General features: G+C 38.3%; 2 protein-coding genes across 4 annotated transcripts; one reads left to right on the forward strand and one right to left on the reverse strand.

Annotated features, from left to right (window-relative positions):
* Nucleotides 1–1,774: 1,774 nt before the first annotated feature.
* On the reverse strand, nucleotides 1,775–23,050 carry HEMB1 (Aldolase superfamily protein). Of its 3 annotated transcripts, XM_088902890.1 has the most exons (14): nucleotides 22,781–23,001; nucleotides 22,224–22,531; nucleotides 21,756–21,867; nucleotides 21,519–21,592; nucleotides 20,378–20,446; nucleotides 20,196–20,279; nucleotides 20,010–20,079; nucleotides 17,792–17,847; nucleotides 17,568–17,689; nucleotides 14,918–14,989; nucleotides 9,383–9,464; nucleotides 9,215–9,292; nucleotides 5,738–5,901; nucleotides 1,775–2,015 (listed from the first exon to the last, which is right to left on the reverse strand). In XM_088902890.1, exons 1-14 carry the CDS (start codon nucleotides 22,989–22,991, stop codon nucleotides 2,012–2,014), a joined length of 1,506 nt encoding a protein of 501 aa, XP_088759016.1. In that variant the 5' UTR covers nucleotides 22,992–23,001; the 3' UTR covers nucleotides 1,775–2,011. The 3 variants fall into 3 exon arrangements, with proteins under 3 accessions (XP_088759016.1, XP_010257865.1, XP_010257864.2); XM_010259563.3 differs by lacking the exon at nucleotides 1,775–2,015 and having other exon boundaries at nucleotides 5,608–5,901; nucleotides 22,836–23,050; XM_010259562.3 differs by lacking the exon at nucleotides 1,775–2,015 and having other exon boundaries at nucleotides 5,608–5,901; nucleotides 22,781–23,013.
* Nucleotides 3,859–5,693, forward strand: LOC104597833 (basic leucine zipper 43-like). Its single transcript, XM_010259561.3, has one exon. The coding sequence runs from the start codon at nucleotides 4,876–4,878 to the stop codon at nucleotides 5,470–5,472; it is 597 nt and encodes a 198-aa protein (XP_010257863.1). The 5' UTR covers nucleotides 3,859–4,875; the 3' UTR covers nucleotides 5,473–5,693.
* Nucleotides 23,051–23,079: the final 29 nt, after the last annotated feature.

A 23,079-nucleotide genomic window follows, 5' to 3' on the forward strand; every position in this document is an offset into this window, starting at 1 on the left:
TCTTATTATAGATGGGTTCTCTCTAGTTGGCACACAATACTAATTAAATGATGATTACATTAATCGAGAATGAACTCCGCGTCACACGTAAAAAGGTGTAAGAGTTGTAAGAAATCAACTGGAGGAAGAAGAGGATGACGAAGATGATGGCAATGTATAAAAGGAATAAACAATTAGGTAATACTCAGACCTTAAAATACTTGAACAAATAACTTTATTATCCACATTGGTAGTAGATCAAGACCTCGCAACTGCGTGCAAATTCGATTCCTATCGCTCAACAAAGCATCCCACCACCCAAAAAAAGAAATTTATTAACAATCTTTTGACAAAGATTGGTAAGAGAAGACAAGGCTCACAAAAATATTAAAGAAATTTTTAACCCAAAAACTTTACAAAACTCAGGTCTTTTCATCTAACAAAGAGAGATTATAAAATTAAAGGCTAAAGTTGAATTCAAAAGGCTGAAAGAAGGAAATGGTGTTGAGATGTTGAGCTTATCCCCTCCTATCCCATCACTTGAGAAGCCATGACCTCACCAGGAGAAAAATCAAGTGTAGAAAGCTGGTTTTAGTGGGGTGGAGTGGAGACAAAGCCCACATACATGGTACAAGTGAGGGTACCACGAAATTGCGGTGCCATGATAAATGAATGAATGAAAGGAGAGAGAGATTGGCTTTTCTGATCTGAGTGGATGAGTGGTTCAATCCGGTGGCATGGTGGTGCCTCGGGCAGCCATGCGTGTTGGTTAACGGGCCCACGATTACTATAATAAAAATTATATTACACTCCATTTCAGAATTCTAAATTTCATTGTAAACCTATAATAATTCAAAATTTCACATACCCTCACGCAAATATTTGACTGTATATTAGCAACAATTCTAAGCTGGTATCTATTCCAACGGAGCAAAAGTCAAAAGTATCAATATCAATATGTATTATTGTGTCAGGAGTTTTTTGATACGCCCCTACAGAATTTGTATCAAATCAGACCATAATTCAATTCAGAGTAGCCAGGACTTAAACCAATTCCTCTGAACCGATTTTGAATAAATGAAACATAAAAAAAAAAAAAAGCATACGATAAAAATCATTATTATTTATCCTACGCCCAGTGTCTCTCGATTCTCTTTCTGTGGTAGAAGTGGGTGGGTAGGCGTTAAATCGAGCCCCCCTCCGTACGCAACTGATGCGTCATTCAAAAGGTATATTGTCCCTGCCCGGCTCTCCCATTGCAGCCTAGTTGTTTATATTCCCAAACTGCCCTTTTTTAACCAGTTTGGAGTGTAGTAATTTTCGTAATTCTTGGCATTTTCTTGTCCTTATGTTTCATCTGGTGAAGTATTTCAGTCACTGACAAAAATGATAAGATGTGATTACAAGAACTAGTCCTGGTCTCTAATATTGCCATTCTTCTCTTATTCCTTGTTTCATTTTATCTTATCTTCCCATGATTCGTCTATTTTTGTATCTGTGGACGGACTGTAGATTTGAATTAAATGGGCCCAGTCTTGAAGAGAATTGTCTTGTCCACAAACCTCCCATGCAGGGTGGTGGGGTTTGAGGTCCCACCAACCCCAATTTCTCATTCAAATCTCAATCTAAACGTCACCTTAGCCTTTTGCATGGTTTAAAATGAAGTGAGCAGTAGTGAAACCCTTTTACTAATGAAAACCTATATTCTAATAATTCATTTAACCGCTTAAGATTTTAGATTAGAATGGTTTTTTGATATAATATTAGACCTGATTTTTTTGTACTACAGAGCTGATTTGATCAAATAATTTAGTGTTAAATGCTCACTAATTTAAATTTCAGCACAAGGTTATCCATGTTTCAATCTCAATAAACTTATATGCACCAAACCTTGATGAATGAGTGGATTAATATGTTTCACCATTTAAGCACATCCTATGATCCAATGGACCCTCACTTTAAAATAACCTACTTTCACTTTAATGATCCATATTCCGAGTCTTAGATACTTTACTCCTCAAGTCCCCTCAATTTACCTGAAAAAAAAAAAAAAAAAGTAGTTAGTGGGAGACCCAAAATAATCAAAAGAGAACATATCTCCTCCACCCATGAAAAGATAATATAATCTCCTAAACTATTAGTCACATCTCTTTTGTATAAAGTTACTGGAAGAGGCTTATATTGAGAGCCGCTTAAATGGCTGAGCTTGTTTGGGATTGGGAGGGCTTTCCCACGACAGCTTTTGGTTTTGCATGGTGGAACCCACATAGACATAGATGGTATATAAGCAATACTTGATGCATTTTTAGTGGCATCTCCAATACGGCCAAGTAAGAGCAAACTAAGCAGTTTAATTAAAGTTTCAGCCCTTCTGAATACACTCAGGACCTGCTGCTCATTCCGCTAAGTACATCAAAGCTACTGACCAATCATAAATCGGCATGTCCATTCATGATTGGTTATGCTTATACAGCCTATCTTACACAACATGAGCAGCAGATCTGGATGGGAATCAGATGAGCTGGGGACAAAATCATGCACAGCAGGTTAGGCAACCTATCACAAGTGAACATGTCAGTTTTCCGTATATGTAGGCCTTAGATATACGAAGTACTAATGTATTCACTCGTGATAAGTTATTCATCCCGCTGTACATGATTTTGTCTCCCGCCAATCTGGACTTCTAAAGATACAATATGAAAGATATCATCTTGGAGAAGTTTCTACCCGACTAAGAACAGTTAGCTGTTGCTTATATCAATCTGTAAAAGTTATCAGAGTTTTCCTTTGAACGTGAAAACATATCAGCTTTCTCGCTCCTAACTAGGTACTTTTCAAAGCCCGAGAGAGGCTTCTGGGTGGAGAACCAAAACTAATCGAAAAGAAACACAAATAAAACAGCTAGAAACATAAACTATTGGCCACTAAGCCATATAAAATTAGAAGATTTGGCTTGCAACTTGCTGCCTCTATAACTTTTTCAGGATTTCTATCCAACCCGGCCGGTATACATTTTATTTCTTTATCTCAATTAACCAAGTAGGCCATTAACTAGATTAAAAATCCAAATACAGCTTAAAAAATTAACAATTAAAGAAATTCTCTAGCTTGAGAGACTGGATCTAAGTTTGGATGGGAGTAACATGAGGTCATCTAACCCATGATTATTGATTGTTGACTGTTGAAGTTGAACCTTAGGACAACAAATTGGGGCAAACTTGAAGTTGTGTCATTTTCTCAACATCCAATTGAGGGATAGTGTTGGAAAAATGATAATATATCCAGGGACCTTTTAGACATTTTAGGGAGTCCCTTGGCCATTTTCTTCTATGTCATCGTGGTCGTATTTGCAGTGATCGTCACTCATCATTAACATTTTTATGAACTTTCTTTGGCTCTTTGCTAAGTGAGGGAATGGAGCTTGCCCAGTCAACTATCCCTGAGATCGTTTGGGAGGGCTAAGCTGAACATTCAGCCAAATTGTTTCAGCTGTTTGAGGTATTTCAGATAGATTATCTAAACAGGCTGAAGCAGACATTCCAAAAAATTGACAGACCAACAGCCAATTTGGTAGTCTCTCTGGATTTTTCATCAAGAATAACTTGGGGGATATTTGGAACCGTGGCCGTTTTTCAAAAAGACGGTGTCATGTCGGATCCACATAGGCATTTCAACAAATGTCCATGTATCTCATTGTTTGGTTCAGTAGATTATTAAAAAATCGGGCATGCCTCGAAAATCAGAACACCACCGATGCAATTAGTGAACCATTTCCCCCAACGGTTGACTGATATGTATCCTATGTGGTGCTTACCTGTCAGCATATACATGAAAAACGGTAATGAAAATCACTTTACCAAACAGCATAGTGTTTCTCATTGCCTACGTGGTAGAAATGTTTTTTTGTGAAAAAACAGGTCTTGGAAGCATGAACATTTTATGTTGAAAATCGGCCTCAAAAAACGCCCACGCTTCCAAACACCATGTTAGTCTGTTTGCTCACCTCAGAAAGTGGCCACTGCGCTTCATCCCTACCAAACAGGTACTAGAGCATTATTTGAAAGGGCTCCAGTGTTGATTTGAGTTGCATTGACCGAGACTCCAGAAAAGCTACCAAAAATAGCTTCACCAGAAAGTTGATTTTGGCTCAAATATATGTATTTCTGGCTTTTCAGGCTTTTCACTTTACACAGTGTCACAACTTTTGGTATGAAACCTTCCTACCTTGCAGCGCCAGAAGCCGCTACCAGAAAGCCATTCCCAAAACAGGCACTACGATTACAGATGCAGTGATTGGCTCAGCTCACTACAACTAGAAGAAAGCTATTAAAAACTCTTTTAAGATTGCCTTCATCCACATATAATTCTGCTCACCTTTCCTTTTCCAAAACATTCCCCATTTCTTTAATTAATTATACATCCCACAGCATCAACTTCTCTCACATCTCATATAATTAAGCATACCTATGTGACCTTAACTAGTACCCCTAACCCACATTCCCCATGGAGGCACATGCATCATGCATGCATGCGACCATTGACCCGGGCCCATAATGTCTCACATAAAGCCAGTGTTATTCCCACTCACACACAAAGTATAAAGATGCAACCACATGCATACATGTCATGCCATGACCAACATCAAGTGCATGGCATACCTATGGATGTCTGTTGTCTGCTCTTTAAGAAACTCTTGGTACTGTTTATCTAGTTGCCTAATGTGGGCCACTCATCTAACTTTTCTCCTTCTATAAGCACCTCCACTCCTCGTGCATCCCTCCCCCTTCTCCAACACCCTGCAATTAATTCTCTCGGCAAAGCTTCCTTTCTCCTTCCCCAAGCTCAAGCCCAAGAAGAAACAAAACAACCCCCAAACTTCACCGTAGAGTTTAGGTCATGCAGCCAGGTGAGGTCGCTGGACTAAGGTACCTGGCACCTGCAGAGCAAAGCCCCTACACAGCTCACTTTAATTTTAGCACGATGCAGAGCAACATCCCCTTATACCATCTCAGCAGACTCCTAAGGCCTCTTCCTAGTCCTCAGATCCCCCCTCCAGTGCATGAATTCAATCCTCAGTCTTCATGTCTCAGCAGTAACTCAACCTCGGATGAAGCAGATGAGCAGCAGTTGAGAATCATTGATGAGAGGAAGCAGAGGAGAATGATATCTAATAGAGAATCTGCTCGCAGGTCACGGATGCGGAAGCAGAAGCACCTGGATGAGTTGTGGTCACAGGTCATCCGGCTTAGAACTGAGAACCGCCAGCTCATAGACAAGCTGAACCATGTCTCAGAGTGCCATGACCAGGTCCTCCAAGAGAATGCCCAGCTCAGAGAAGAAGCTTCTGAATTGCGGCAAATGCTTGGTGACCTGCAACTTGATAATCCTTATACTGCTTTGAGGGATCCCGAAGAGATCCCCTGCAACACAGCCCATCTCAGAGCTGAATCCTCAAACCAGTCCATTACCAGTTCTGTGGATTTGCTTCATTGATATAAAGACTATGCCAGCGCTTTTCTCTCTCCTCTTCACTTGATTCTCCATTTCTTCCTTCATTTTACTTTCATGTTTTGTCCGGGATGAAAGGGCAATCACTTGCCTTCATTTGAGTGATGTGAGATTGAAACATTGTGCAGTAACAGCTTTAAGCATCTTATTCCCATCTAAGATTATCATGTCACATTTAAATATATTAGCTACATATGACTCTGACAGTGCTCTAGATTCATTATGATTACACTCCCCCATCTCTTCTCACCTCTTCTCGCCACATAAACATCTAGCAGCTTGTAAAGCGAAGTATGTAAGGATGACATCAGCACCAGCTCGTCGGAGACACATCAAGGACTCCATCATGACTTTTTCTTCATCTATCATTTTTAGAACTCCACCCGCCTTGATCATAGAATACTCACCTGAAACCTGGATCAGAAAAGGAAAACAGACTGAATTTAATGGAGGAAAGGAGTTAAGATATCATTGAAAGCATTGCTAGGAAAGGAACTACTTATTCATAAGGCAGGAGAAAAAGAAGTAATAATTCTATCAGGTGTACTAAAGAAGAGCAAGGAATGCATGACGTTTAGAATGGGCGCCCCTTAATGAGGACATGATCTAGTGGTGGTTTGTGGTCGAAAATACAACTGCCATGGTAAGAAAAAACATTTGAAAATTCATCTACTAAAAGCAAGTACTCCTCCAGACTATTTTATGACAGCATCAATGTTTGTCCTGTCGTAATTCAGCTTGGCTTGCATTGTCTCTTCAACTTCAGAAGAGTCAAGGATAGACTGTGCTTTTACTGTTGCTCAAAATAATACAGTTCTCTAGACATTTGCTGCATGTAGGCCAAGAATGAACCAGGGCCTTTTTCTTTCCAATTTTCCTCTCTTTTATTTTACTTTTCCATTTTATTTAACTCCTTTGAAAATGAGTATGGAGCCAGTGCATATGGGAGGCACGAATCAGTGGTTCCTTTACTTACATAATTACAATGAAAGTGCAGATCCCACCAAAAGTACGGCTCTCGGCTTTTTATCAAAGCAGTAACAGCTGGCCCTGATCCAGTTCATCTCAGCTTAACTTTTTTCCTTAATTTTGGACCGTATCTGGCATAGCCTGTGTTTTGGTTGTTGCTAATACGATACCATATTTATTTTAAGATGATGCATCTTGATGCTAATGCTTTGACAAGATTCCAGTAAATCTCTGTTTGCTAATATGATTTCAAGAATCCCTTGTTATTTTCCCATGAAATTTGATTTAGATACTTGTTTGTATATAGGGACAGAAAATGGCCCAAGGGAGATTGAAAACTGTGCTTCCTTTGTTTTTTTTTTTTCTTTGTTATAATGCAGGGAGTGGATATTTCTATGATCTATTCATAGTCATGATTTTATGGATGTCTCACGAACTTTAGGATTAAGGTCATTACACAATGCTGGTCCTGGCTATCTGAGGTCTTGAGGGTTGGATTGGATATAGACCTAACCTCCAGAATTTTTGCACGAGGTGGCTGCTCTCAGGCTCAAACCTGTGTCAAACTGCCAGACTGAAGTATATATTTTATCATTGAACCATAGGCATGGACTTGGGATCATGACTATTGCATCTCTAGAATTGCCAAAATGAAATATCCCCCATTCTCATTCATATGCATGAAAGCACACACTAAACAAGGCAATGCATACATATCCAACTCTATGTTTTACCATGATTAATTTTGAGAATCAAGAAATGTAATTGATCAAGAAAAAGAACCAAGAATGTATAAAAATGGAAATTCACTTGCTACAAGCACACTCTTTTTCTCTAAGAAGGTAAATAAAATTCCATTGATGATATTAGAAAATATTGTAAATGGAAGATATATAATGAATGATACAGTAGCAGTATTACCGGGATACCTTGAAGACACCTTGCTAGCTGGAAAACTGGATTTTCATGCATATATACACTCAGAGATATATTTAAACTTCGTGTGTATCCTTTTGTGTGAGGGGCTCTTCTCCCTCCTTTGATACAATACAATTTTACCTTTCAAAAAAAAAAAAAGACAACAAAGTTTCATGCATGGGGCCCTTGAGAACCCTATAGGTTCCATCAGCCTACGCAATCTTTAGAGGCCATAATCAAGAGATTAATGTTCTTGTGGAATTAATAAGATTAATAGTTTAGAGATTCCTTATATTTTTTAAAAGTTAAAAGTTGAATTTGCATCGTCAATTCTCATTCATTCTAATCTTTAAGATCAAAACTTGTCAATTTTTGCATGATAAGCTTTTCAGTTACCTACCCAATGAGACCAAGATCTTGTGAGTCCCATATATCTTGGGAAATTCCCTATATCTTCGCATCTGTGGAAAGAACACAATCAGAGGATTCTTTTTTGTTTGAGTCTCATATAGCTTGTGAGTCCCACTTATTCCTCTAAGCAATCTATCTTTCTGTTGTATGCTAAAACAGCAAAATTCTTTTTTTGTTTCTTCCTAATTCTGAAGTGCTTTAATGCAGATTGCAGAATCCAGTTTTCTGTTCATTCCATAGTGGACAGCAGGCTCTCTAATTATTTCCCCATTGTCCATATCTACGTTTCATTGTTAATCACCCAGATTACCTTTCTTCACCTTCAAAAGCCCACCACAGGATCTAAAAGTTGTAGGACTCCCTACAACTTGGCACTTAGCACCAAACTTCCTTGTAGCATCTTTATGATGTTTTGAAGTCAGCATAAACCTTGGCGCCAACTCATAAACAAGATATCATGATAAGTGGCACGGCCAGTAAAGAGTCACTTTAAATTTCTTATTTTTACCATATTATTCAGGTGTTCATGGGTGTCTAGCATGTCAATATCTGAAAATCATATCACTAAGATATGGTGAATTATTTAATTATATAGCACCAAACTATTTTCAGATATAGCACCAAACTTTTGCTATACAGGAATACCATATCCAGACCTGATCTAGCTAGCCCATCCAAAATTGTATCAATTACCTTGCGTTTCCATCTGACTCTTAAAATAGACATCAAATTCAAAGAGGTAGTAAAAAGGATCTAGTTGCTCAAGTAACAAAGATCCTAGTTCAAATGACAAACTGGATTATTATCATAACAGGGACGCATCAATATCTCCTAACTTTGAACTTAAAAAAAATATATATATACATGCATGCCAATATTCACTTTAAGTCAGATTACCAAAAATGAGCTAGTGTATCTTAAGTTTCTTTCTTCAGAATTCCATCCCTTGCATAGTTGGGTTTGTTTCTTCCATTAGTAGTTCAGTATAGAAATCATTAACAGATTCAAGACAGAATAAATCTCCTTAATGTTCTTAGTGGATAAAAATGGCTAGATCCTACTGAATCAAATTTGATCCATGAATTCAACAATTGTCAATGGGTGTAACTTCAATTTACCAAGAGCGAAACATTTAGACAGATATAAATACCAAATAAAGCAATTTGGCATAGGTAAAAAATGGCGAACAGAGTCAAGTTATCAAGGAAATAATGAAAAAAATAAACAAGACAGACCCAATGGATTGCAAACTCAGGATTATGATTATGAAGATACAAAACCTAGATACTTCAAAATGAACAGAACATGTCATTTTCGTAAAGAAAAAAAAAAGTACCACAATTAGCAGCAGTCCTGAATGAAAAAGGTGAAATTCGGAACCTCATGTACAACAAGATGCTTTTGGGAAGAATAAGTGTAACTAAAGTACCTGATATGCAGCAATTGGCAGTGAGGAGTTATTTCGAAGAAGCCGTATAACATCCAAGTATGGAAGTCCAGGTTTCACCTGTGAATCCAGTTAGATTACTTTTAGTATGAATAGACTTCTCTCAGGAAGTCAAGGCAATAGAAGTTCCTAGAAAAAGAAAATATTTACCAAAAGGATATCAGCTCCCTCATCCTCATCCGCACGGGTCTCAACCAAAGCTTCTCTGTAGTTTGCTGGGTTCATCTGGTAACTTTAGTTTTCAAAGACAAGTTAACATGTGATATAGTTCAGACTAGTAATACTCTTAGGTTCGAAATAATGAATAGAAATAAATACTGGAGAAAGATTAGAAGAAAGAGAAGAGAAGAGAAGGGGAAAAGGAAAGAAAACAAAGTCTGGTTGGAACTAGAGTCCTCTCTCTCTAGTTGGCCAGTTCTATTTATAGCTTTCTAAAACATTGCACAAAGTCTATTGTGCCCTCACTTAACTTATGATCTACTTGTAACTACATCAGCATATAAAACAATGTAATTTGACTATACTACCCCTCATCAGCCGATTCTATCACTCCCCCTCAAGCTGGTGAGTATATGTCATATAGTCCCAGCTTGTTACATATGTAGTCCACTCTTCCCCAACTCAACCCTTTAGTAAACAAGTATGCCCATTGATTTCTTGTATTCACATATGTTGTGCATATCACTCCACTAAGCACCTTCTCTCTTACAAAGTGACAATCAATTTCTATATGCTTCGTTCTTTCATGAAACACAGGATTGGAAGAATTATGAACTGCAGCTTGGTTATCACAATACAACTTCATAGGTGTGTTAATCGAGTATCCCATTTCCTCTAAGAGATGCTTCAGCCATTTGTGTGTGCCATGGCTCTATATTCAGCTTCAGTACTGCTTCTTGCTACCACTGTTTGCTTCTTACTCTTCCATGTCACCAAATTGCCCCCAAGAAACGTGCAATACCTTGCTGTGGACCTTCTGTCAGATATGGAACCAGCCCAGTCAACATCAGTGTGTCCTTCTATTTCAAGGCTCCCTTCACTCTTATATAACAAGCCATGACTTGGAGCTCCCTTCAAGTACCGTACAATCCTTAGCACCGCATCCCAATGTGGGATCCGAGGATTCTACATAAACTAACTTACTACACCAACTGCAAATGAAATGTCAGACCAAGTGATGGTTAGGTAGTTCAACTTACCTACCAACCTCCTATACCTTCTAGGATCTTCAAACTCCTCACCCGCATCACTACTCAACTTGACATTCGGTTCCATGGGTGTTTCAGCTGGTCTGGCACCTAACAGCCCCATCTCCCTAGCAAATCAAGAACATATGTCCTCTGGCACAAATTAATACCATGTTTGGATCTTGCTACCTCTATCCCTAAGACGTATCTTAATTTTCCAAGGCCTTTGTCTAGAAGTGATCATGCAAGGTCTTTAGCCTATTAATCCCCAACCTGCCACTGCCAGTGGTAACAATATCATCTACATATACCACCAATAAAATCTTTCATGCACTGGATTCATAGTTGAATATGGAATGGTCAACCTAACACTGTGTCATGCCAAATTTCTTCACTACTTTACTAAATCTGCCAAACCATGCACGAGGAGACTGTTTAAGCCCATAAATAGCCTTCTTGAGTCTACACACACCTTACCATCCTCCCCCTGAGCAACACACCCTAGTGGTTGCTCAATATATACTTTCTCAATGAGGTCACCATGTAAAAATGCATTCTTGATGTCAAGCTAAAACAAAGACCAATCATACATTACAGCAAGGGAGATCAAAACACGAATGGAGCCAATCTTGGAAACTAGGGAGAATGTGTCTTTATAATCTACACCATACATCTGTGAATAACCTTCAGCAACTAACCGGGCTTTCAACCGCTCAACACTCCCATCAAATAAAAACTTAATAGTGTACACCCACTTACAACCAACAACATGCTTACCAGGCAGAAGAGTGGTAAGCTCCCACATATGATTATAAGATAGGGCCAAGAGTTCTTCCTCCATTGCTTGGCACAACCCTGGAGAAGTAAATGCTTCCTGGACATTTGTAGGAATAGAAACAGAGGACAATAGGGAGACAAACTAAAGATGGGGAGCAGAAAGTTGAGATACAGAGACATAATTAGAAGTGGGATGAAGAGTGCAACTGTGTTTACCTTTCCACAAAGCGATAGGGAGATCAAGGTCAGAAACATGGGTTAAGGCTGCCAGATCTGTTGATAGTGATGAAGCTGGAGGAGCCGATACATTACGATGCATATACACTTGCCAGATTGGTGGTCGTTCAACAGGAAGTGGCACTGGAAGCGAAGACTTGGTCACAACTGGAACAAGAGGAAAGGGGTCCTCCATGGGAATCGGAAGTGGAGGTGGAGGAAAAACAAAGGCATCTGACCCAGGAAAAAAAAAGGAACGGACTCAAAGAATGTAACATCAGGACACAAAAGAACGTCGGGAACTAGGGTTATAACACTTATACCCTTTCCGAGTCCTAGAATAGCCAAGAAAGATGCAATTATGGACAAAACACACACCCAAAAACCTTGGGGGTAAGAGAGAAAGGAGACAAAGCAAGAAACAAAACAGAAAATGGAGAATGACCTTCGAGGATAGACATGGGCATGCGGCTAATAAGGAAACAAGATGTAAGCACAACATCCTCTAAAAGTGTTTGGGAACATTCATATGGTGCAAAAGGAATCGAGCAATTTCCAAAAGGTGGCAATCCTTTCTTTCAGCCACCCTATTTTGTTGAGGGCTGTAGGCACACAAGGTTTGATGGATAATGCCATGTTGTTCCAAATATTCCTGAAACGGTGTATAAAAACGTATTCTCGACCATTATCAGAACGAAGAATCTTAATGTGTACACCAAATTGATTGTGAATCACAACATAAATTTTTTGAAAAATAGTAAAAAATTCACTCCTTTCATAAGGTAAAGCCATGTCATCCTTGAATAATCATCAACAAAAATTACAAAGTACTTGTAACCATTATATGACATTAGTCTATTCGGACCCTGGATGTCCGAATGGACTAAAGAAAAGGACTCGACACACGACTATCAACCCTAGGACTAAAGGGAACACAATGATGTTTCCCAAACTGACACGACTCACAATCCAAAGTAGAAAGACTACTCAACGACGGAACAAGTAACTTAAGTGCTTTGAGAGACGGATGACCAAGTCTGCAATGCCACTAAAGAGGAGAAAGAGATGTCTGAAGGGCTATTCTCGAACCACCTCCATCAAGATAATACAATTCACCAACTTCATGCCCTCACCAATCTTCATCCCCATCTTGAGATTCTGAAAAACACAAGATGAAGGGTAAAAGGTGATAGAGCAATTAAGAGACTTGGTCAATTTACTAACAGACATATGGTTAAAGGGAAACTTGGGAACATACAAAATTGAGGATAGGGATAATGAATCTATGTCAACATTCTCAACACCACATATGGAAGATATGGAACCATTAGCAAGGGTAACAAAATGTGATGTGGAGGGCTAAGAAAGGGAGGAAAGCACACCTGGAGTCCCAGTCATATGATCGGAGGCTCCATAATCAATAACCCAGTGGGAAGGTTTAGATGCCAGACAAGCCATACCTAAGTGTGCAAGGGTAGTTGTGTTCTACTGAGATGTAGATTGAATAAACCGTTCACACTCATCACGTGGGACACTCATCATCTCTTTTCTGGAGGCATTCGTAGATGTACGGGGTATCTGATCAGTTTGTTGGGTTTCTTGTCTCAAACCACCACCAGTAGTCACTACATGATTTGCCCACGTTGAAGGTGGTCCATGTAGATCATAATAATAGTTGATAGTATGTCCCTCCATACCACAATGTGTACACCTCCTCGGACCATTACTACGTCCTCTACCACGAGCTCCCCCTGAATCTCGACCTCCAATATGACCACCAGCACAATTGTATATGGGTCCACCACCACCACGGCCATACATGGGTCCACCACCACCAGGCTGAACCTCTTGGGCTCCTCTACCTCCACGGCCTCCCCCTCTTGTGACTACAAACGCAGACCTATCTGATATAGTGGAGTTCTCTATAGGTTCAACCAAGATCCTCTAGAGACAAGCAAACACCTCTTCAAGAGAGGGAAGAGCAAACCTTCCTAGTATCTGCGTTCTCACTAGTTCATATTCAAACTTTAACCCTACTAAAAATCTAGTGACATCCAATTGCTCTCTGTTGTTACTGAATCTTGACATCAAATGTAAGGGGGTGATACACATACAACTCATTCCGACGATTTCTCATGTTAGCATAATATTCCTCAAGACTTTGATTACCATGTTGCAGATTAAAATACTCTTGATATAGTTAGTAAACCCTAGTTGTGTTGTCTTGTCCAGAATAAAGCTTCTTTGCATGATCCCAAACCTCCTTGGTTGTATCTAAGAACATAAAGTTCACACTGATCTTGAGTTCCATACTATTCCATAACCATGTCATAATTTGTGCATACTCTTGCTCCCACTTATCGTACCCCTGAGAGTCATCTAAGGGTTTATCTTCCTTCACATGCCTCACTTTCTTCTTAGCTTTCATAAAAACTTCAACAGACTTAGCCCAAGGCACATAATTATCACCATTTAGTTGGATAGATGTCATCTGCACATTCAGATAATCAAAAGGAACCATTACACTAGACTTGCCTTCACTGTTGTCTCCCATGGCTGCCAAAAAAACTATCACTAATCTGTCACTCCACTTCACTAAAGAGTCACAACACTACACCCCAACAGCTTATTATTGTTAGAGTACATATTTCACAAGTTTCAGCAACAACACTCACTTTTGTTCACCACTTTCAGCAATAACACACTGCTGTCTTCCACTTCCAGCACCATAAACCACCAAAATACACCTCACATACATAGTATTAGGTTCTGCAACACATCGAAATCTATTCCTCCCTATAACACTCATGCAACCTACCTATTTGAACCCCCACAAACTAGACTTGTGCTGTCATTCAACTACACCACTGAAACCAGCCCTCTTCGAATCGAATGGAGGGTTTTCTACCAACCACACAAAACAGCCACAACACCACCCATTGGAGGCATGGAAACCTCCATACATAGAAATGATCACTCCGTTTTAGCCTCTCTGCGAATCTCCTATCGGTTAGTGAGAAACCAGCAAAACCCTAGGAGGATAGGCACTAAAAAGGAGAAAACTGGGTTGGTCTGAACTGGATTATATTGGCTCTGATACCATGATAAAGTTCAGACCAGTGATATTCTTAGGTTCGAAATAATGAATAGAAATAAATACTGGAGAAAGATTAGAAGAAAGAGAAGAGAAGAGAAGAGGAGAAGGAGAAGGAGAGAAAACAAAGTCTGGTTCAAACTAGAGTTCTCCCTCTCAAGTCGGCCAATTCTATCTATAACTTTCTAAAACATTGCACAAAGTCTATTGTGCCCTCACTTAAGTGTGGCACACATCACTTAATTTATGATCTACTTGTAACTACATCAGCATATAAAACAATGTAAATTGACTATACTACCCCTCAACAGCCAACTCTAACAACATGCAACAGTAAGCATCACGTACAAAAAAATAAAATAAAATAAAATCCAAATTGAACAATAAAAGGAACATTTATGAGCTTCATACGTTTTTTTGTCTCCAAAACGAGGGTTTGAGTCTAAAGCTTCTCGGAATGGACCATAAAAAGCACTTGCATACCTGTTGACAACACTCATTAGACCAACATAGAAAAAGATAATAGTGATGAATTGCTCCAAACAGGGCAGATATAAAAGTGAGACTCAATATAGTCAGATATATAAATATGAGGTATGCTACATCATGAGAAAGATAGAAAATAGTTAGCCTAAGGTGCAAAAATCAATATTTCCCTTTTTATTGGAAAACCAACCGTGTGTATTATTCTTTTTCCTTCATTTTTATATTTTATTGCATTTTTTTCAAAAAAAAAAAGCAGTCAAAACTTCAAAATTCTTGCTCTCTCTACACACATAAATATACTTCTTTATGTTTATTAAAAGTCACTAAGGAAAATATTATAAGAAAAAAAAAACAGAAAAATTATAAACCACATTCTCTATGGTTTATTTGGGTTTGCCACTAGAGGGAAATCCTAGGTTAGAGAGTTTTTCGCACCCAGTTTTGGAAATATTCACAAAGAAATTAAAAGGCTGGAAGAGAAATTACATCTCTCTAGGGGGTAGAATCACTCTAATCAAGTCTACTTTGGCCAACCTACCGGTATACTTCTTGTCCACTTTCAAGATTCCTGTTAAGATAGCAAGTCAAATTGAAAAGCTGATGAGGGACTTTCTTTGGAAACTGGGTGACAAAAAAGGATCATCTAGTGAAGTGGGAAATTGTCACTAGGAGGCGAGAGGAAGGGGGCTTAGGTATTAGTAATATTAGATTAAGAAACCTAGCCTTGTTAGGAAAGTGGTTATGGAGATTTCCCTTTAGAGCAGGAGAGCTTGTGGCATCAGGTGGTAGTAAGCATTCATGGTATGGCAGCAAATGGATGGGATACTGGTGTTGACCCCAAGGCAATTCACTTTTACCCCTGGAAAGCAATTGTTGGAGTCTTACCTTCTTTTCAACCTTCCATAAGGTATGATGCTTTCTTAGGTAACAAAATTTTGTTTTGGGAGGACACTTGGGTTGGGAATGTTCCTCTTAAGGACAGTTTCCCAGTTATGAATTCTCTTTCTTTAAACAAATTGAAGGTCATTTCCTCTATTCGTGTGAATGAGGGTTCTTGAGATTTGGGACTGAAGAACCAAGGTAGTGTGGCAGGAGAGAAATAATAGGATTTTCCAAGGGCATGAAAGAACCAAGGAAGCACTTATAGAGGGCAACACTACTAGGATCATACATTGGCTGAAATCTTTGGAGCTTTTTAAAGACTTTTCCTTTACTGACTTCACTACAGGATGGAGTGTGGTTTGTTCCTCATCCTTCTCCCCTTTAGTTCAAGAAAGTTGGACCCTGCCACCTTTCTCTAGAGTGAAACTGAATTTTGACAGAAGCTCTCTAGGCAACCCAGGCCCCTCGGGTATAGGGGTGTTTTCAAAGATGAGGGGGGTACAGTGCTGGCCCTGTGTTCAGGCCCTGTAGGGGTAGGAGTCCCTAAGGGCAGAAGTTTTTGCTTTACTCCAAGGTCTTCGATTGGCAAAACAATGGGGATTGCAACAGTTAGAAGTGGAGGGAGACTCCAAACTGGTAATAGGCTGGATGCAAACTAGAAGCTTGGGCATGTGGCTTTTCAGACAACAGCTAAGAGAAATCCCAAGCTTAGAAAGGGAGATTAGGGTGAGGTTTAATTGGGCAAGAAGATCAGCAAATGGTATGGCTGATGCTTTAGCAAAGCAACAGGTCAATAGGCAAAAATTGTTTTGGGCCTGTTTATGAGACAGTTTTTGTCATAAGTAAAAGGTAATAGGATGCCACCATCCGGACCTTGGATGGTGGCAGTTGTAATCTTTCTCTATTATTTTTAGTGAAAGTTATTGTATCCTCTCAAAAAAAGATAAAACCATATTCTCAAAAGATTCATTTGGCATAAACACAGACAGTTCACATGAATCATAACTGGTTGCTTTGATTAAGAATCATCATGGTTCGATGATTCTTTCCATCTGTGTCTGAATATTGGTTTGGGCAGAGGGGGGAGTAGAAATGTGAGATTTAAGTGCAAAATCTGAGAGATTTGGAGTTTATTTTTTATCAGTAACAAGATTTGGAGAATTAAGAGCCCCCAAATTAGTTAAAAAATATACTAAAATGGCAAAGAATACAACAAAAACTCTATTGTTCTCTGGTTGTAAGGCACAGTCACATTGCTTGTCTCTTCTTCTTTTCTGTTTCTATTTCCAATTTAAACACAGCCTCAAGGTTCCGAGTCACATTGAATAAATTCACACATTGAACTACAGGAAAGCCTGCTTTCTGGGTCAACCAACAAGCCAATTTTGTGTGGATATAGAAACATTACCTTACCATGTGTTTAAAGATTATAGTCATCTATACAGTTATAAAGCGGATACTTGCCCTGGTTTTGATGCAGGTCATAAAAGATAATTTTGATTATATAATATCAACTTATATCTTTACCCTTTACTTGCACACATGCATAGCATGTGCCCTCACAATAGTTCGAATAATGTGCTTCCACTCTGTCAGACTATTCAGCTTTATACGATGCTATATGATATAACTTCTTAGGTAGGTGTCAATTAGCACAAGACAGATCGTATAACAGGAAGTATGAGTAAATTACTTTGCTGTATAAGACATGATTGACACATGTTGAAAACCTTCAGCATCCAGAGATGCTCGAATTGCTCCCACACGGCCATCCATCATGTCACTGGGACTAACAACATCAGCTCCTGCTCGAGCCTATTGACACAGCCAAGAAAACAGAATAAGAAATTAATTAGTAGAAAGTAACCCTGGGAAAAAGTGCAAATATAACAGGAATGACAAATTTTTTTAAATTACCTGGGAGACAGCCTGTTTACATAACTGATGAACTGTTTCATCATTCATTATCACTCCTGGAATTATTGGGAAAATGGAATCGGATCAGTAATCATATTTATGTGATTCTTATAACTAATGTAGATGGTTCTCTACTATAAGATTTTGAAGCCTAGACCTGACCCCTAAACATAGTATAAATTTTATGCCAACTAAATGGAAGATCAAATTACCATCAAATGACATGGTATTGTTATTATGCCTAAATTTCTCCACTAAGAATAAATAAATTTTTACTTTAATGCCATTGTACTAGTAAACTTGAAGAGCATGGCTATGGACATCTGTTAAAGAGATGGAACTTTAATGCCATTGTACTAGCAAACTTGAAGAGCAATGGTTACAGATATCTGTTAACGAGATGGAAATGGCCAACCCTATTAAAAATTGGCAGGAGAGATCATCTTGGGGAAGATGGTGGCATAACTTAGATGTTGACAAGTACTGTAAGGAGAGGATAAGGGGCTATAACTTTTAGGACCTAACTAGCAACTAGAAACAGGGAAATAACTGAAAGTATAGAGTAATAAAGAAAGGGAAGAAGACAGTGAAGCCAACTTATAAATGGTATAGTTAGTAATTCAGTACATGGAAGGCTAAGGATAGCACCACTAGGTGACAAAATGAAAGTTGACTAAGATGGTTCTGTAATGTTCGTTGGGGACCAATAACTGGATCATGATCTGGTACAAGCTGAAAGACTGGTATGGGAGAAAGCCAAATGAGAATAGGAGATGTGGGTCAAAGCAATGATATTTAACAAACGGAATGGCCATGGTGGAGGAGTATAATGGAACATGATTTACAGCCAAAATGATAAAAAAAATAAAAAATAAAAAAAAAAAACAAGTTGTGTACATAGGAAGACAAAAATAACTGTAAACTTGCAAGAATGGGCAAGATGATAAGTGCAGACTTACACTGTGTAGGACAGCATTAAGACCAGCCACTAGAACCACCAAACAGAAACAGGGATTGATAACCAAACAGACACAAGGAAAACTTGGAGGATTTAGTCTTGGAAATTACTATGTAAAGACAGAACAAAGGGCTTTTTCTTTATATTTTTCTTTTCGTGACTATTTTGTTTTATTTTTCTCCTTTTTATTTATTCATTGTGCATGTAGGTGGAGGATGAAGTATGTTTGTCTGAAAGAGAGAGAGAGAGAGAGAGAGAAACTGCAACAGTTAATGATGCCATTGTGAATTCCATCAAAGAAAAAGATTTTGGTCAGAATATAGCATTGAAACAGTTGTGTTAAATGGATAATAGATGCAATCAGTAATGAAATTGGTCAACATGATGGCTCTGGAAGATAGATGGGAATAGATAAGAGTTAAGGTCAACGATGCTAACGATGTAATAAATGATGACAAATCCACATGTCAATCCTTGTAACGACAGACATGTCCAGTGGCAATTCAATCTGTAGAAAGCCTTTTGGATTGGATGGCCTCATGAAATGTAGCGACCAAAACATGCTTCTTAGATTTTTTTTTTCCCTCCTATGTAAGAAGTAGGCTCTGGTCATGACAAATTCAGTAGTTGGCAATGGTGCTGATTAGTAGAATGGCAGCAGTCAATGTGATACTGGTGTAACAAATGTAGCCTAAGCTCAAGTCCCATAAAAAAGGTAACCTTAAGCTGGTTTGGGTTATATGGGGTCTTGGGAGGGGTAGGCTGGATTCAAACCTAATCTCTGCAATTTTTTGCATGAAGTGGCTGCTCTCAAACTCAAATCCATGTTGTCACAGCTTTCAGTCCAATATTTTACACCAAGTAATGGCCATTACTCATGTCCCACAAGTAGTTGAAATATACTGACGGAACCAAAAGCATGAGGAGATTGAAGGGGAAAGAAAAGCTCTTATTGAGTCGAGATCAAGTTTCCTATTTCCATTTGAAATTGGTCAACACTAATTTTGAAAATTAGCACTTTACATTTAATCATTTATCAAACAAATTCGATTATAACTGCTAATATGGTATTTTACTTAAAAAAAAAACAGAAGTTATAAAAATGCAAGGGTAAGAACATAATCAAAATTATAATATTACAAGGATGGAAAATATTAGATTATAGACAAGGATATTCTCTTAGCAAATCAAAATTGATATATATAGAAAGTAAAAGGTCAAGTTTTGAAGAAAATGAAAACCTTCAGATATCCATCTTACCATCTTCTCTAACAATACCATCATGTCCATCAGAGGAATATGGGTCCAAAGCAACATCAGTGTATATAACCTAAAGGAAAAAAATTTTGATTTTGATCAGTAATTTAACAAAGAAATTAAAGCATCTATATGATTACCACATTTCCATACTGAAATGAGCATAGGACATGAAATATCTTTTCTTACAAGGTCTGGATACTTGTCTTTGAGTAGACGTATTGCTCGAGGCACTAGACCATTATCGTTGTATGCTTCATCTCCTGTGGGGGACTGAAAGAACAGCATGCTAATATTTTACATTAATCCTCATTCATTAGAACACTGTAGAAAATTGGGAGGATGGGAAAGAGAGAGAGAGAAAGAGGAACCTTCAATGCATCAGGAACTTTGGGGAAAAGCACAACACTATTAACACCAACATCCCGAGCTTTGTAAACCTGGAACAGGAAAAAGAATTACTTAGACGTATCCTGCTAAAGGACTGTTAAGTGATTACTTTATCTTACAACAACTACTGAAGAGACAAATAATAGGACAATTATCTGCTCCTGTTACAACAAAAAAATTACCATACAATATAGAACTTGCCCCAGTAAGTTATGGATTTTACAACAAAGAACTTACCCTAGCATGTTAAGGGCATTTTTTCTAGTCAGATTCACCTTTGGTAAGAAACATGTTTCCCAAATAAATAGCAGCACTGTATCAAAAGGAAGGAAAAACCAAGCTAGAAAGGTATAGGGTTCTGATCATGCTTCTGTGCAGGTTCATTTGGAAGCATTGTCCACCAATAAACCTTTATAAGTGGTTTATGTATCAAGTTCTTCCCAATGGTAATGGTAACTGCTAGACAGATAAACTGCTTTCTCAGGATTCAGAATTTCTACTAGTGCAATTAAAACCATACAACTTGTGCAATTTCCTAGTACTTAATTGTAGAATAAGTGCATCACTACAAAAGCAGTAAAATCAAATATTCCAATAATGGTAAACTACATTTTGCCATGTAATGATAAGCATAATTTGTAATTTTACAGAAGAGGAAAAAGAAAACCCATAATGCCAATGTAGAGAAGCAAAATTTACATACCTTTTTATTTTTCATAAAAATGAGAATATGCATTAAACTATGATAAAAAGTGGATACCCGTGTACCAAAAGATACATGATAAGCCATAGAATTATCTCATAGTTAACATAGCATTGGACCTTATTCTGAAAGAAGTATTGATTGGATTACAACTAATAAAAAAGACCTATAGGTACTCCAAAATAAATAATTATTCCAAAACAAAAAGAGAAAACATGAAAAGCAATGAGAAAAGTCCTCTCAGGCCAATAGATATAGTTGTACTGTCTGAAGATTTCAAAGGTTTCTTCGTTTTGTTCAAAATTTTTCATGTAATTATTGGTTCACGCTAACATTTTTTCGTTTCTTCCCTTTTATTTGGATTGGAGGTAAAAGCAAACAGACCATGTGCTATTCTAAGTAAAACTGGATAAAAGTACCTCTTCCACAAGACCATGTCTCCATCCAAGCCTATAGCACCCAGGCATGGCTCCAATTGGTGTGTCCTCTTCGCCTGCATGCTTGTAAGATTAGAAACAAAAAAAAATATGCAGGTCCAAAGATAGGCATGTCTGTATTAAAAAGAAAAAAAAAAAGAAAAAGAAACAAAAGTGCAGGAAAGAAATGAAAACAATAAAATGAATAGAAGACAGAAGGTTCCCTCTACCACTACCAACCTTCATGTATGAAAAGTGGATATACAAAATTTGCGGGAGAGATATTTGTTTCCTGGAATGCTGATCGCAATGCAAGTGACTTCCGGTTACGACGAGGACGCCTACTAAGTGGCTGATAGAAACCACCATATGGGAGAAAAAGAAAAACCAGAAAGGGGTTAGAATATGTCCAATTGCCTAGAGTAACTATACCTCCTTATCTCAAATAAAATAGCAAAAAAAACCCAGAACTTTCAATTATAAAAAACCAGAACCCAAGAAATACCAAAACCACAGAATACCAGTCTTCTAAACTAGTACATTAAGGTTATGATAATTTAAAACTTAAAAGGGGGTTCTGAGTAGAAAATTTACCAAGTTGACCAGCCTGCCTTCCATGGTTAACTACCAACATCATTACCTAAATTTCATTATTTTATTTTCTCCAGGCATGCAGCTAAGTTAATTATCAAGACCAGTCATACTTACAAGTGAAGACACAACAGGTGTCCCAACAGGTGCTGCTGGTTTAGGAGGAACAGGTGGTGCTTCAGGAACATTTCCAGCTACAACAGCAGCTTCACATTCCTCGATGCTCAATCCAGATCTTTTTGATGTCTCCTGTTCATTGCTTGCTCTTATAACCAAGAGGGGTCGAGACTGTGTCTTGATCGCATGCCCAGCACTGACAAACTTCACAAATGTTGATGGTCTCAATCCAACATATTGCTTACCAGATAAACACCTAGTTGCTTGAACATTGCTTGATGAGAAAGATATCGAACAAGCCATGGCGCCTGACATGTACTTTCTCATTCAGTGTGTAAAAACCAAGCTAATGAAAGCCCAGATAAGGTATAATTAAAGAAATAAGATCTCTAAAACCAATAATCAGAAACAATATCTACTTGAGACCCAATTCATTTTATCTGAGTCAATATCTACGAATCCAACCCTCAAACAGAAAAAGAAAAATTCGAAAAGTCTAATAGGCTTGGAACCATTTGAAGCAAACATTCTAAAAAGTATAAGGGGGCAAAACTTACTTTGAATGCGAAGATGCTGACGGCAAAGAGAGAATAGAGAGGGGGCAAAACTTACATTGAATGCGAAGATGCAGAGGGCCACACAGGCGGTTTGTGTCCGAGCGAGGGAGAGAAAGAAGAGAGAGAGAGAGAGAGAGAGAGAGAGAGACTGGCTTTTATGAGCTGAATGGATGGATAGTTCAATCCGGCACGGTGCTGCCCCGGCAGCCATGCGCGTTGATTAGCGCTCACAACGTACCTCACAGCTCACAGGCACATCAACATCTACCCTAACCGTACATAATTACAGAAGATATTCC

This window comes from Nelumbo nucifera, chromosome 4, assembly GCF_055504915.1.
Source record: "Nelumbo nucifera cultivar China Antique chromosome 4, China Antique-T2T, whole genome shotgun sequence".
NCBI classification, from domain to species: Eukaryota; Viridiplantae; Streptophyta; class Magnoliopsida; order Proteales; family Nelumbonaceae; genus Nelumbo; species Nelumbo nucifera.

What these genes read in the sequence shown, in the direction of transcription:
- LOC104597833 (XM_010259561.3), top strand. Translation starts at nt 4,876, where the DNA reads ATGCAGCCAGGTGAGGTCGCTGGACTAAGGTACCTGGCACCTGCAGAG.
- HEMB1 (XM_088902890.1), bottom strand. Translation starts at nt 22,991, where the DNA reads ATGGCTGCCGGGGCAGCACCGTGCCGGATTGAACTATCCATCCATTCA. An exon ending in CGTTTTGGAGACAAAAAAAC is followed by an intron (nt 9,465 to 14,917) that starts GTATGAAGCTCA and finishes TGAAAACTAAAG; the next exon opens with TTACCAGATGAACCCAGCAA. An exon ending in AGGGAGCTGATATCCTTTTG is followed by an intron (nt 9,293 to 9,382) that starts GTAAATATTTTC and finishes CTGGATTCACAG; the next exon opens with GTGAAACCTGGACTTCCATA.